Raw genomic sequence first — 12,208 nt, 5'->3', positions numbered from 1 at the left:
CCCCAGAAGTGACACAAAAAAACCCTGGAATTTTTTTTTAAATCATCAAAACGTAGATACTCAGGTCGTGGTTGGTGAGACCAGTAACAATTTCCCAGTCATGGATAATCCATGATTGGAAAACCTGTGGTTGGCGAGGAATGACTCTACTGTACTTTACAAAGGACACACACAGACTTACTGACATGCACATTTGCTCATGTTAAAAAAATTAGCCTTACTCCTGACTAGAAGAGTGTGTTCTGCCTGACAAGCAGATATATTGGGTAGAAAGTGCCCCATATTTAAATGTTGTACATGGCTACCTGGAAATCTTCTCCTTTATATATAATTCACTAAGACATACCCGTGGCTAATCCCATGCATGGCAGCTCATGAGAGTTCGCGAAGAAGCTGCAGGGAGGGGGAGAGGAAAGAAGCAGAAGCGAGCGCTGGTCGGGGGGGTAGGCAGGCATGGGGAAGAAAGTAGTGGCCGGTGGGCAGGAAAGAAAGTGGCGTGTGGGGTGAGAAAGCGGAGACAGGTTGGGTGGGCAAGATATCAGCAATGGGTGGGCATGGTGTGGGGGGGGAGAAAGCAGCGATTGGCAGGTGGGCGTGTGGGGGAGAAAGCAGCAACCGGCAGGCAGGTGGGGGAAGAAAGCGGTCAGGGGTGGGGGGCTTGATCAGCTAGTTTTTAATATCACACTGAGGTAAAATTAATATGGGGAAGCATGCATGGCCCCCTTTGCTAAGCAGGGTCCACCTTGAAATGGGATTTGAATGGGAGACTACATGTGTGAGCACTGTAAGATATTCAGAGAACTTGTGTTTTGGGCAGTATAAAAATATGTTAAATAATAAAAAAAAACATTCAAGGGATGGGGCTGCTCTGGGAAGAATATTTGCACGCTTGCATGCAGAGGTTCCAAGTCCCCTCCCTGGCAGCATCTCTAAGATAGGGCTGAGAGAGACTCCTGCCTGCAACCTTGGAGAAGCTGCTGCCAGTACTGAGCTAGATGGACCAATGGTCTGGCTTGGTATAAGGCAGCTTCCTATGTCCCTAAGGTGTTTCAAGCCCAAATTCAAACCTCCCCGTATGTAGAGGTGTGTATAATTCCAATAAGGCAGTAGTCCTCAAAGATGGCTGCAAGGTAATCAGTATTAAACAGGGATGCCCTGCCAATGAGGTGAAGTAGTCTTCTCTCTGAGCAGATTGGCTGCCCTCCAACTGCCTCACCCTGACTAGATCCATCATCATCTCTTTTTTTATTGTGCCACACAAGCCACCACTGCTGCCCATGGTTTGTTCCTCCTCTCTGCCACTTCCCATCCTTTTGTCTTAAAGAGGCTGGAAAGTTTCAATAGGCAAAGGGCAGCATATGGCAAGGAAGAGGAACTAGGACAATGATCTTCGCCCTTTTTCAAGAGGGGGGCACTTGGGCTCTCACACTGAAGGGCCTTTGCCATTTCTCACTGTGCTGACCTCTGCCAGGTCTGGGCTTTTCCCAGCAACAGGTAGTGGGTGCAGCAGGGCTTTAAAAGAAACAAAGCCCTATCAAGGCCCAGCACCATCTTGGCAGGTGTGCACAGACTGCGGGAAAGTATAGTCCTTCCCAGTCCCCCCCCCCCCAATAGAGCTCTATGAGGAAAGCACTGGGAAGGCCTACACTTCCCAGTACCCCATGTGCAGCTTTCAGGATAGTGCTGGGGCTTAAGAGGACTCTTGTTTCCCTTAAAGGAACCCCATCAGTGCTGGGGATGACTGTCACAACCACCAAGTAAGGACAACTCACTTTCTCGGCAAGGTTCAGAAACTCCTAATCCAGCCACTGCAAGAGTTGCCAGTCAAATTCTTGTGCAACTTCCCATCCAAGCCTTGCAAAGGCACAGCATGCAAGTTGCTACTAGGGATGTGCACGAACCGGTTCAGAGGCCATGTTGGAGGCCTCCGAACCGGTTCGGAACCGGACCGGTCCGGCACTGAGGGGGGGTCTACCTTTAAGTCACGCTGCGTGTGATGTATGCACGCGCACGGCGGCAACAGGCAGCGCCGGAGGGGGAAGAGCGATGGGAGGGGCTAGTACTACCCCCCGCCCTTAAAGGTAGACCCCCGCACCGCGTGGTTCTGTGCACGCTACTAGCAATGACAACCAATGGTGGCAATCTTCCTTCTTTGCGCTGCACCCTTACAAAAGGTGGATCGGGACCTTCTCATCGGACCTTCGCAAGGGTGCTATGCAAAGAAGGAAGGTTGTCGGCAGCCCCTCACCTCCCAGGGCTCCTGCACTGCTCCCGTTTCACTGCAGCCTCCCTCACTGGTGCTCTCCATCTAGCCATCCTTCCTCCCACCATCTCTGGTGCACTGCAGAGGGTTTCAGGCAGCAGCATGCCAGGTGAGGGAGGAAGTATGGACAGACAGCTTTGAAACATGTGAGGCTGTTTCTTGGCATCGCATCCCCCTTAGGTGACAAGAGGTGGCTGCCGGCAAGCAACCTATTTAAATACTTTAGGTCATTGGGCAAGATGAGGTGCCATTTGCACCTTACCTCAGGTGCCCAAAACCCTTGGACCACTCCTGGGATTATTTGGTGGGGAGCAAATTTAAGGCAAGCAGAGGGCTAGAGTTCAAAGGGGACTCTTTGTTGCAAAATGTCACACCTGCAGATTTGACATACCATACATTCTCAATGTATAGTTTTGTGTTTGTATATAATTTTTAATATCAGATTTGTTTTTATATGTTTAGCTAAATATTTTAACTCATTTTTATTATGTGTTTTAACTTTTGTAAACCGCCTTGGGGTTGTTTTTAATGAAAGGCGGTATATAAATCTAACGATAAATAAAATAAATAAAATATGCTTTCATCCTGTTTTGGATTGCCCGGATCTTAGCCTGCAAACTCCTGGCAGCAGACGTACTGGGACAGGGTACGTTTTTGTACAAGGCTGATTTGATTAAATGTCAAGGATGCGCAACAGGAAGTTTCTTATAGTCAGCAGACACAAGATAAGTTTGAAATTCAAATATAAAGCTTGAAGCAGATGTTCAAAATATTTTAAAAAATAATTTCCAGCTTTGGAAATGAGTTTGCTGAAAACACCAAGCAAAACAAAATATATCTTCGTTTATTAGCCAATCAAATTTATATCTGTGACTGTGATATAATCTGTATAGAAACAATTGTGTTTGCAGGTGTCTGGAAACTTTTTTACAGAACTTACAATTCAAACATTTGAACCTCCAATGGATTGCACAGATACTGAATATTCATTCTTGTCTTGCCAAAGTTAAAAGTTCAAATAGCTTATTCTGTTAAAGACAAAAGGAAGAATGTGCCATGAAGCAGGGGTGGTTATATTCTGCCACAGTTCTGCTGTGATGCAGTTTCTCATTTCCTAGGTGGTAGGAGACCATTTCTGCTAGAGGGGTGCTGTCTCCTGTTCCAACACTGCTGCATCTTCCCACCCATTAGCTGACTGAGGAAGAGCCCCAAAGGACCTCAAATTTTTCCTCAAAGAGCTTTAAAAGCTGTATTCCAGCTGTCTGCTCTTTGGCCCCAGGAAACAGAGCATGAAGCTGAGATATCCAGTAGTTATAAATAAGCAAAGAGATGGAGACTGAATGCCACTTCAGCAACATATTTCTGTGCCTAAAAATAACAGCCCATCTGAGAGCTATCATAGCATTACAGAGAGAAAAAGAGACACTCTGAACCATTAGACCTAATAAAGCAATCACCATGCACTGAGCTCCAAAATTCAATTGCTGTTGAATCACTCAATTGTATCCCTCCAAGGATTTGAATCCTGGGCAAGAGCTGGCTCTAAAACCCCTTGCCATTGTGGTCTGCAAACATAATGAGTTGAGTTGGTCTTAAACTGTTGTAGGTTCTCTCTGCATCAATGCAATTAAGTTAAACGAACAGAAGGACTGAGCATTATTCAAAGCTGAGTATCACCGAGTCCCATTAAAACATGCCTTTAACTCTTCCATTGAAATTAACTGGACTTCAAGGAGATTAACGTTTGCTGGGCTGCATCCCACATTCACATTACCTTCTCTTGAAAGATCTACGTTGCATCTTTTTCTTCACTATAATGTCTTCACATCCAAGCTCACTGTTTTACTTTACTATCCAGACTTCTCTGATTTTATGCATTCTTTTGATTAAGATTGTTTTAGAAGACTGAACAATGATCAAAATGCGAATAGCTAGAAAAACATATTTGCATCGTGCATTGCGCTTCACACGTCACAAACTCTGAGAAGCTGTCAACCCAGATGATTTTACTAGCTGTATGCTTGCCCTCTCTTCCTACTCAAACAATGACGCTACTAATACTGAGGCACTGCTTCTAGTTCTGAAGTAATGAAGACTGCAAGCCCATCCTTCATTTCCAGTGCACAGCTGGTAGAAGAGACTCTAGCCAGGTATTCTCTCTGGGCTGAATCCAAGGAGCTGGGATGACCAGGGAGCCAAGCAAGAACATGAAACTGACCTGGTCACTTAAGTGTAGCTACTCTGAAATTCCTGACATTTGGGCCACTGGAAAGTGTCCCTCCTTCCAGTTCGAGCCAATGTAGCTTTTGGTGCATGCATCCAGGGATCATGGTCGATGCCATCATTTGCAGAACATTAACAAAAGACAGATTAAAACCTCATCAATTCCTTAATAAAAGTTTATTGACTTATAACTATGCTTAGGAAAATACACTCAAGGGTTAATATGCAATTTAGTTTAACCTTACATTTTGGAAAAAGGCTTGTACATAGTTCAGGTAAATAAAAAACCCAGGACATGTGATCTGCTCTGATTTTACATCTATTACAAATGTATAAAAGCTCTTCATGCACTACAGTAGATAGAAAGCATGAAAAAATTACCTTTGGTTTAACTGAGAGAATAATACAAGTATTGCACTGTAAAAAGCTTTAAACACGGTGCAACCAAACATAAAATGTTTCAGTGCCAGCTTACAAAAAGTTCATTAGCTAGTGTGATTTCCTTTTTATGGGAGGGAAAGACATATATACATGTATGCAAATGTGTGAAACAATTCCTTAAGCTATCTGGAAATGTTATTGTATTTCATCTTGTTAGCTACACAACCAGAATTCAATAAATCTATCTGAATCTGTGTTTACAATTTATCAGCAAAAAATAACCTATTGAAATCAACAGCATTATGAGTATTAACTGACCTGTCAGTTTGTTCTGTAAAAAAGGATTTAAAGTTCCAGCCCAGTCAACCCCCAAATAGCAGCAATATTAAGATGTGTTGCAAGTTCCACTCTTTGGGTTATTTGTGGCATTCCATTTTAGTCTTTGTTTTCACAAACACTAGAAGTTCTACTAGCCACATTACCCAGCACAGTACTAACAACGCAGGCTACTACAGTTTGCATCATGCTAGGATGTTATGACAGGCACTGCTGATGAAAGAAGCCCTTTAATAGGGAAGAACCTAGAAAGATGTGTCAAAAATTCCTGTGAAAATCCCAATGTTCAATTTAAGAAATATCTACTTTAGGCAGAAACAGAGCAAGTCATCTACATTGTGACCCTAATTTTACTTATCCATTAATAATATCTACCATTAAGACAGAAGTGGTGTTCCATCTTTTACTGATATATCTTAAAACTGTCCAACTGATATATTTAGTTCCCTCTATTCTAAACACAAAACGTGGGAATTCCAGAACTTTCTCACAAGTCAGTCACAATATCCAATATATTTCAGAACACAACAATTGCATCACTGGAAGATTTGTTCTTTTAATACTTAATGCTCAGGAATACTGCCCAACGAAGGCACTGTCTTCTACAATCTTTCCAAGTGTGAAATCTTTAGTCCTGATAATTTCCTAGTAACTTATTCTGAGCAACAAACATAACAGCGTTTTCATATAATGTCAAGTCATCCAGCATCATTAGCACTAAAGCCACATATTTACCTTCATCTTTCCAACCAACTTGGTTTTTAAAAAAATCATTAAAGAGTGTAGCTAAAGGCCATGCAGGTTCTTGTGAAACTGAAATCTCTCTTTCAATATAGGAAGAGATCCATAAAGCCTTTCTACACAGCACTGGAGTTTCCAGTCTCTGTCCAAGCCTCTTATAAAACATGACATTATTTTACATCCAACAATAGATTTGTGTCTAATACTATTCCAGCTAATTAGTTAGGAAGACATCTCAGCAGTGTTTAATGGTTCGACATAAATATAGTTGCAACTTGATTCTCAGTTGACAATGATTGTCACAGCCAAGGTAAGTATTGAACATAAACTAAGTCACACACAAATAACTAATGTTATACAAAAAAAATTCTGCCCTAAAGGGAACTTTCTCCCTCAGATCTTTGGCCTCCTATTACAAACCTCCCCCATACACAGACGTATCAGGCTCCTCTTTTCAGTTAAGTTATGTTGAAGCACAGCCATAGAAAATTCCAGCAGAAAGGGTGGGGGCAAACTAAATACAACTCAAGCAAATGCAAACTCAGCCATCTCCAAAGAAAAAATTAAATTTTATTATATAGTTTGCTTTAATCTTTTTCGCAGCAGCAGATAAAACTATTTTGATAGCACAAAATATTTAGGGGCACAACCTACTGTGAAGTCTTCCTGTGCAAGCCCCCTGAAATGGACCAGAGCAGCACAAGAGCACAGAAATGGGGCTTGGGCAGAAAAACATCCCAGTAGAATGTGCCTTCTGAGATAAGAGTGCAAGCCCCACAGCTGCTATTCTGAAGAATTCTAGAAAAAAACAAATATCCACAAAATAACAGAGAATGGTTTGAAAGAAAATGGGTGTGTTGGGAAAGTCATTTGTAACATTTGCAAGCCATCCGCAGGCTTCTTGCCATCTGTGTAAGCAAGACAGCCTTATTGTGAATAAACTTGTGTCTTGCAGCTTTTCTCCCAATGTCTGCAAATTTACAATTCAACACCCAATCATTTCAATTCCTCTTTATGCCAGCTATAGAAGGGTAATTAATTTAATTAAAACTTGATTGAATAAAACATAGAAATTTCTACATCCCCCCTTCCCCCAATTCAAGGATTGTTGCTTACCAGGACTTTTCAGATACATGGAATTTTAGAACAGGATTATTGTTCACAATCCGCCTGGAAGTTGTCTTGCACAGGCCTCACTGATATGAATGGTGGCTGCATTAGAGCAGAATGCCTAGGTGGACTATGCATCGAGTTTTTCCTATGCAAATAGTAGGGGACCAAAGCATGACACTCTGTCTTATATCAAATTGAATATTCCATTTAATAAATTATTTAGTGGTATCTTAGAACTTAACGAGTATCATCAAAAGATACTCATCAGTTGATCACCAACAAGTTCCCCTAGAATTCCTGCTGTATAATCCCTTTTGAAAGGAACAAGAGATAAACAAAGACAATTTGTGCTCCTGTGCATCTCCTCTTCATTTTAGTGGGGCTTGTGCAAGATGTTCCTCAGCAGCAACACCCCAAAAGTAGTAGAATGCAAGAGAAGCCCAGTATTGTTTGTATGAAAACATGTGCTATAGAAAATAGAGAAATGGGATATTGTAGGAATACCCCTCTTGGGGAAAAGTTCTCAACTCTCATTAGTAGGCACAGTCTACAGGAAAAATTCCCCTGTACAAGCCCCAGTGAAATCAATGGAAACTGCACAAGAGCACTACTGAGCTCTTGGCCCAGCTCCTGCTCAGTTCAGAAGGGACTGTGTAGCAGAATTTCTCAGTGAACTGCATACTGTATTTTTTGTTCCAAATTATACAACTAAACTGACTAAAGGCATCCTTAAAGTTCACAACTTAAAGGAAAATCACACACAACCAATATAGAAGCAGAAAGTTGTGCTAAGCAACAGCAGATCACACTGGCCATGGTAAGCAACAAACCTGGAAAAGTGTCAATATTAAGGGAAACAAATTAACAAAACAAAACATGCATATATAAAGTGTATATATATATACATACAAACACAAGTACTAAATCCCTAAACTGCATAGGTAAAAATAAAAACAATGTGCAATATTTTTTTCTCTTAAAGCACAAAAGAAAATAGCAATCTTGTCTTAAAACAGTATTTACCAAATAATGGATTCACCACGCAATAGATGGAAAGAACTTCAAGATTTTGGCTTGCTGATCATGATTAGGGGACCTGAAATGTATATGCAAATTAATATGATCATGCAATGATATTTACTGGTAGCCAACCTCAACATGTTTCCAAAAGTATTCTAAAAAAGACAACTTTTTATTGCAGTTCAGCTAATGAACACTTTAACAGTTTAAGACACACAAGAACCAAGACAGATTCTTCTAGAAGAACTAGAGCAATATAGTTCCCATTTCTAGGATTCCATCTATAAAACACTTTGTTCATTAAACATAGGGCCTGTGCCCTTGTCACAGTTCAGGGAGATATTAACCAGGGATGAGCCTCAGGATATTCCACCCACGACTCAGAGCCATCCCCTTAAGGCAAAATGTTGTATGGGTCAAGGCTTTGCTATGTTCATTTTGACACTGTACCTCTTTGACCACTGAATCTGCCCAAAGACATCCCTATTAATATGTAGATTAGCATTCTGAATATCAGAATCACGTGGACAAGCCAATCATATGGGCCTCTCTCAATGACTGGGAAACTGGCCCTGCCCATGTGGTTCCAGTGGTCACATACTGTGGCAGGCGTGTATGAACAAAGTCCTCAACCACCACCACCCAAAAAAGAGTCGAGACGGAAATCAGAGAGGTACCATATTCAAATAAGCCCCAGCTCACATCTGACTATCTCTCAACAATGAAGAGGAGTACAAAATTCCTGGGACTAACCTGTCTTTGAAGCTTCTCCCTACAATGTGATAAGTGAACAGGACCAGATTGTAGACTCAGTCCCCTGGGAACATCCCTTGCATAAACCCTCTGGAAACAGACTATGCAAGAGCATGGCACTGCTTTGGCATACTTCCTTTTATTTCTACAGAGCTTATACAGGAGACATCCAAGTGGATTGTGCCCTAAGGCTACCAATGTCTCTACCTACCTACTTGTGAACACTTCTGCTAGAAGTCAACAGAAATACACAAGTGATTCCAGGGCTGTATCCCAGGGACTTAATGCTAACTTAACAAGCCACAGCATTATATATCCTACTTGCCCTCTCTAATCAAAGAGATACAAATAGTTAATTAGTTCAACATTTCATCAAAGGTCAGGGAAAAAACCACCAACGAAAGTATAAGCAAACTGAGCTTAAGCAAAGATTCTACAAGAACTGTACCTAAGCTCTAGAAGACCTTATAGCGAAAGAGTAAACTGTCGTTAAACAGCAGTTTGGTTAATCTTGCCCCTTTGTTGCCTTCTCAAGATAGTATACATTTACCAGATGGCGGTTCAGGTGCTTACTATATTCACCTTCTTTTTTAAAGGAACGATCACAGAATATACACACATAGTTCTCCTTTGTGGCCTTGGCTACTGCCACTTCTTGGGATGGTTTCTGATTTGTTTCCTCTTGCACTGAGCGAGCACCATTTAACCCAGAATCATCACTGCCTTCCGATATGTTGTCACTTATATCGCTGCCATCATGACTGTGGATGCCCTCGTCCTCTTCCATTTCCTGATTTTCATTCACCACTGTGCCACTGGATGATGTTGAAACAAGGCTTGCTTTAGTGCTTTGCTCAAGTTTCTCTGGCAACTCTGGTGACGGAGCTTCTGTTGGGTCTTCAGCCTGCAATTCTTTTGTAGAACTCCTTTCTTCTGGAAGTTGAGTTGTCACAGTATCTGTCTCACATATTTCCATTGGCTCAATCTCTTCTGTCATATCTGGATTTGTCACCATTTCCACCTCACAAGTATGTTTGGTCTGAATCTCTTGGGCCAAATCTGGTAAAGTGTTAATTAGCACATCTGTCTCTTTTTCAGAGGTGACATTAGAGTCCTCTGAACTGGTCTCAGGAATGATTACTAGTTCTATTTCAACTTCATTCTGAGAATCAGCTTTTGCAGTCTCATCTTCTGCCATGGGCACCTCTTGGTCTTCCATCTGTAGCTCCATGTCTTTGGCCATATGCTTTGCAAGCAATGGCTCCTGATCTTGCATGTTCTCTCTAGGCAGAACCCAGCTCTCCCCATCATTTGGAGCAACAAGCTGCTGTTCACTGCAAGGACTACCAGATGTCTTACTTTCTTCCTCTTGCATAAGAGAGGATTCTTCAGTGAGAGGTTTGTCATCTGAGATCTTCTCATGATCAGGCTTTTTGTTGTTCTTACTAAGCTTACTCTTTTGAGACTTCTTTTTCTTGTTTTTCTTAAGACTTTGCTTTTTCGCAACCTCCAAATTGCTTTCACCCTTCTGAGAGTCCAGACATTTGGAGGGCTTTTTCTCAATTTTCCTTTTCTTTTTCACTATTACATCAATATCTGTTGCAAGCTCTTTCTTCAAAGGAACAGAGCTGGCCTCTGCTTTTCTTTTTGCCTTCTTTGTTTTACCAGATTTCTCTGTCATTTTCACATTTGTCTCCTTGCTTTCAGCAACTGTTTTGCGACTTCGGGTTGTCACCTGACCTACACCAGCACTGCTGGCTGGTTTCTTCTCTTTTAACAGGTTCTCTTTCTTCTCTTCCTTTACGGGTCTCTCATTTTTCTTTTCAATCGACTCTTTCTTTATTGGTTCTCGTTCCACTTTATTATCACCACTAATGCTTTCAGAAGTGTTCACTTCACTCTTTTTAGTCCGTAGTCTTACTTTTGAGACATCCATCGTGATGTCACAACAGTCGGGATGCCTGGATTTGATGTGATACTGCAAGTTACATTTCTTGGATGCAGCATAGTCGCACACAGGGCAGAGGAACTGCCGAGGGCTGACATGGAGCTCAACATGCTTCTTGAAGTTGCTTCGGTCAGCTGTTTTGTAGTCGCAGTGGGGGCAGGCCAGTGGTTTGGGCCCATCATGAACCTGCCTTGCATGCCGAGTCACTTCGTGCTGGTTCGATGCCACATAGCTGCACTGTTCACATTTAAATGGCTTCTCACCTGAGGCAAGAAAGGGACAAATTACCAATGATTACATTCTAAACAGCAGCTTATATGCACAGCTAGATATTTATAAAGTTGTTCATGCTTTTGTATTTCTTGAATTTAAAAACTGATTTTATACTCCGCACATTCACAAAAGACATCAACAAGATACAAAAATGAAGGGAACAAAAACAAACATGCAAGCAATAACTAAACCACATACTCCATCTATGATAAATACATACCAGAAGAGATCACTCTATAGTAATATTAGCAATTGGAATCCAAACCAATCTGGTCCATTGAAGGCAGTGTAGAAAAATGGAAATTATATATGAATAGTAGTCTTAGACAAATAGTACATGTTGCATCCATATATTCCAGAATCTATTATATTCTCAAATAGGCAAGACATTTCTGTAGGCTACCAACCCACCCTGCACACTATACACAGTTCCAATAGAAACATTAAGTAAATAGGACTTTTTAAAATTGCTAGCATGCCTTTGGTTATGAACTTTAAAGTCAGTATAACAGTTATTGATCGTTTCAGGAAATCTGCAATTCTTACTTTAATGTTCAGAACTAAATATAAGTATATGTAAGCCATTAAAAAAATGTCGGTAATATTCATGTTTACTATAACAATTCAACTTTACCTGTGCTTTGAAAAGCTTGCAAAACAATCAGCTGGTTAAAACCTAGCTAAGCAAGCAGTGCCTAGAAAACACTCTTGCATTATAAGTTTATTCTGATAAATTATATAATAAGCATATTTTCCTGTTTGCTGAACTCTGCCTTTCCAATCTTGCCCCCAATCAAGGTTATCAACAAAATATGCTTGAGGAAATGTCCCCCCTCCCACAAGACCTTTGACTAATTTGCAGACAGGGAAGTGAAACTGTATTTTCCCAAGAGGGCAGGATGTTTTCTATTTGAGAACCATGGGGAAAGCTATGGGCTCCTTCTGCTAATAATACTGATACTGACTTACTACTGATTCCTGGGCAAAGACAATGCCTTTGAACAGACTAGACTGAATTAAGGTAAAGTGTGCTGTCCAGTCGGTGTTGACTCCTGGAGACCACAGAGCCCTGTGGTTGTCTTTGGTAGAATACAGGAGGGGTTTACCATTGCCATCTCCTGCAAAGTATGAGATGAAGGCTTTCAGCATCTTCCTAT

At 41.3% G+C, this 12,208-nt stretch overlaps 1 protein-coding gene across 4 annotated transcripts in view; it reads right to left on the bottom strand.

The window, feature by feature from the left end:
- Positions 1-4,644: 4,644 nt before the first annotated feature.
- Positions 4,645-12,208, bottom strand: part of REST (RE1 silencing transcription factor) — a 30,431-nt gene continuing 22,867 nt past the window's right edge. For 3 of the 4 annotated variants that reach the window (XM_053296633.1, XM_053296636.1, XM_053296635.1), the window contains exon 4: positions 4,645-11,041. In XM_053296633.1, coding sequence (XP_053152608.1) covers positions 9,336-11,041 — 1,706 coding nt within the window. In that variant the 3' untranslated portion in view covers positions 4,645-9,335. The remainder of the gene's footprint in view (positions 11,042-12,208) is intronic. The other variant, XM_053296637.1, reaches the window with a different exon arrangement.

Source organism: Hemicordylus capensis, chromosome 2, assembly GCF_027244095.1.
Source record: "Hemicordylus capensis ecotype Gifberg chromosome 2, rHemCap1.1.pri, whole genome shotgun sequence".
NCBI classification, from domain to species: Eukaryota; Metazoa; Chordata; class Lepidosauria; order Squamata; family Cordylidae; genus Hemicordylus; species Hemicordylus capensis.
The sequence above is the reverse complement of the archived record's forward strand: the minus strand, read 5'-3'. Positions and strand labels throughout refer to the sequence as shown.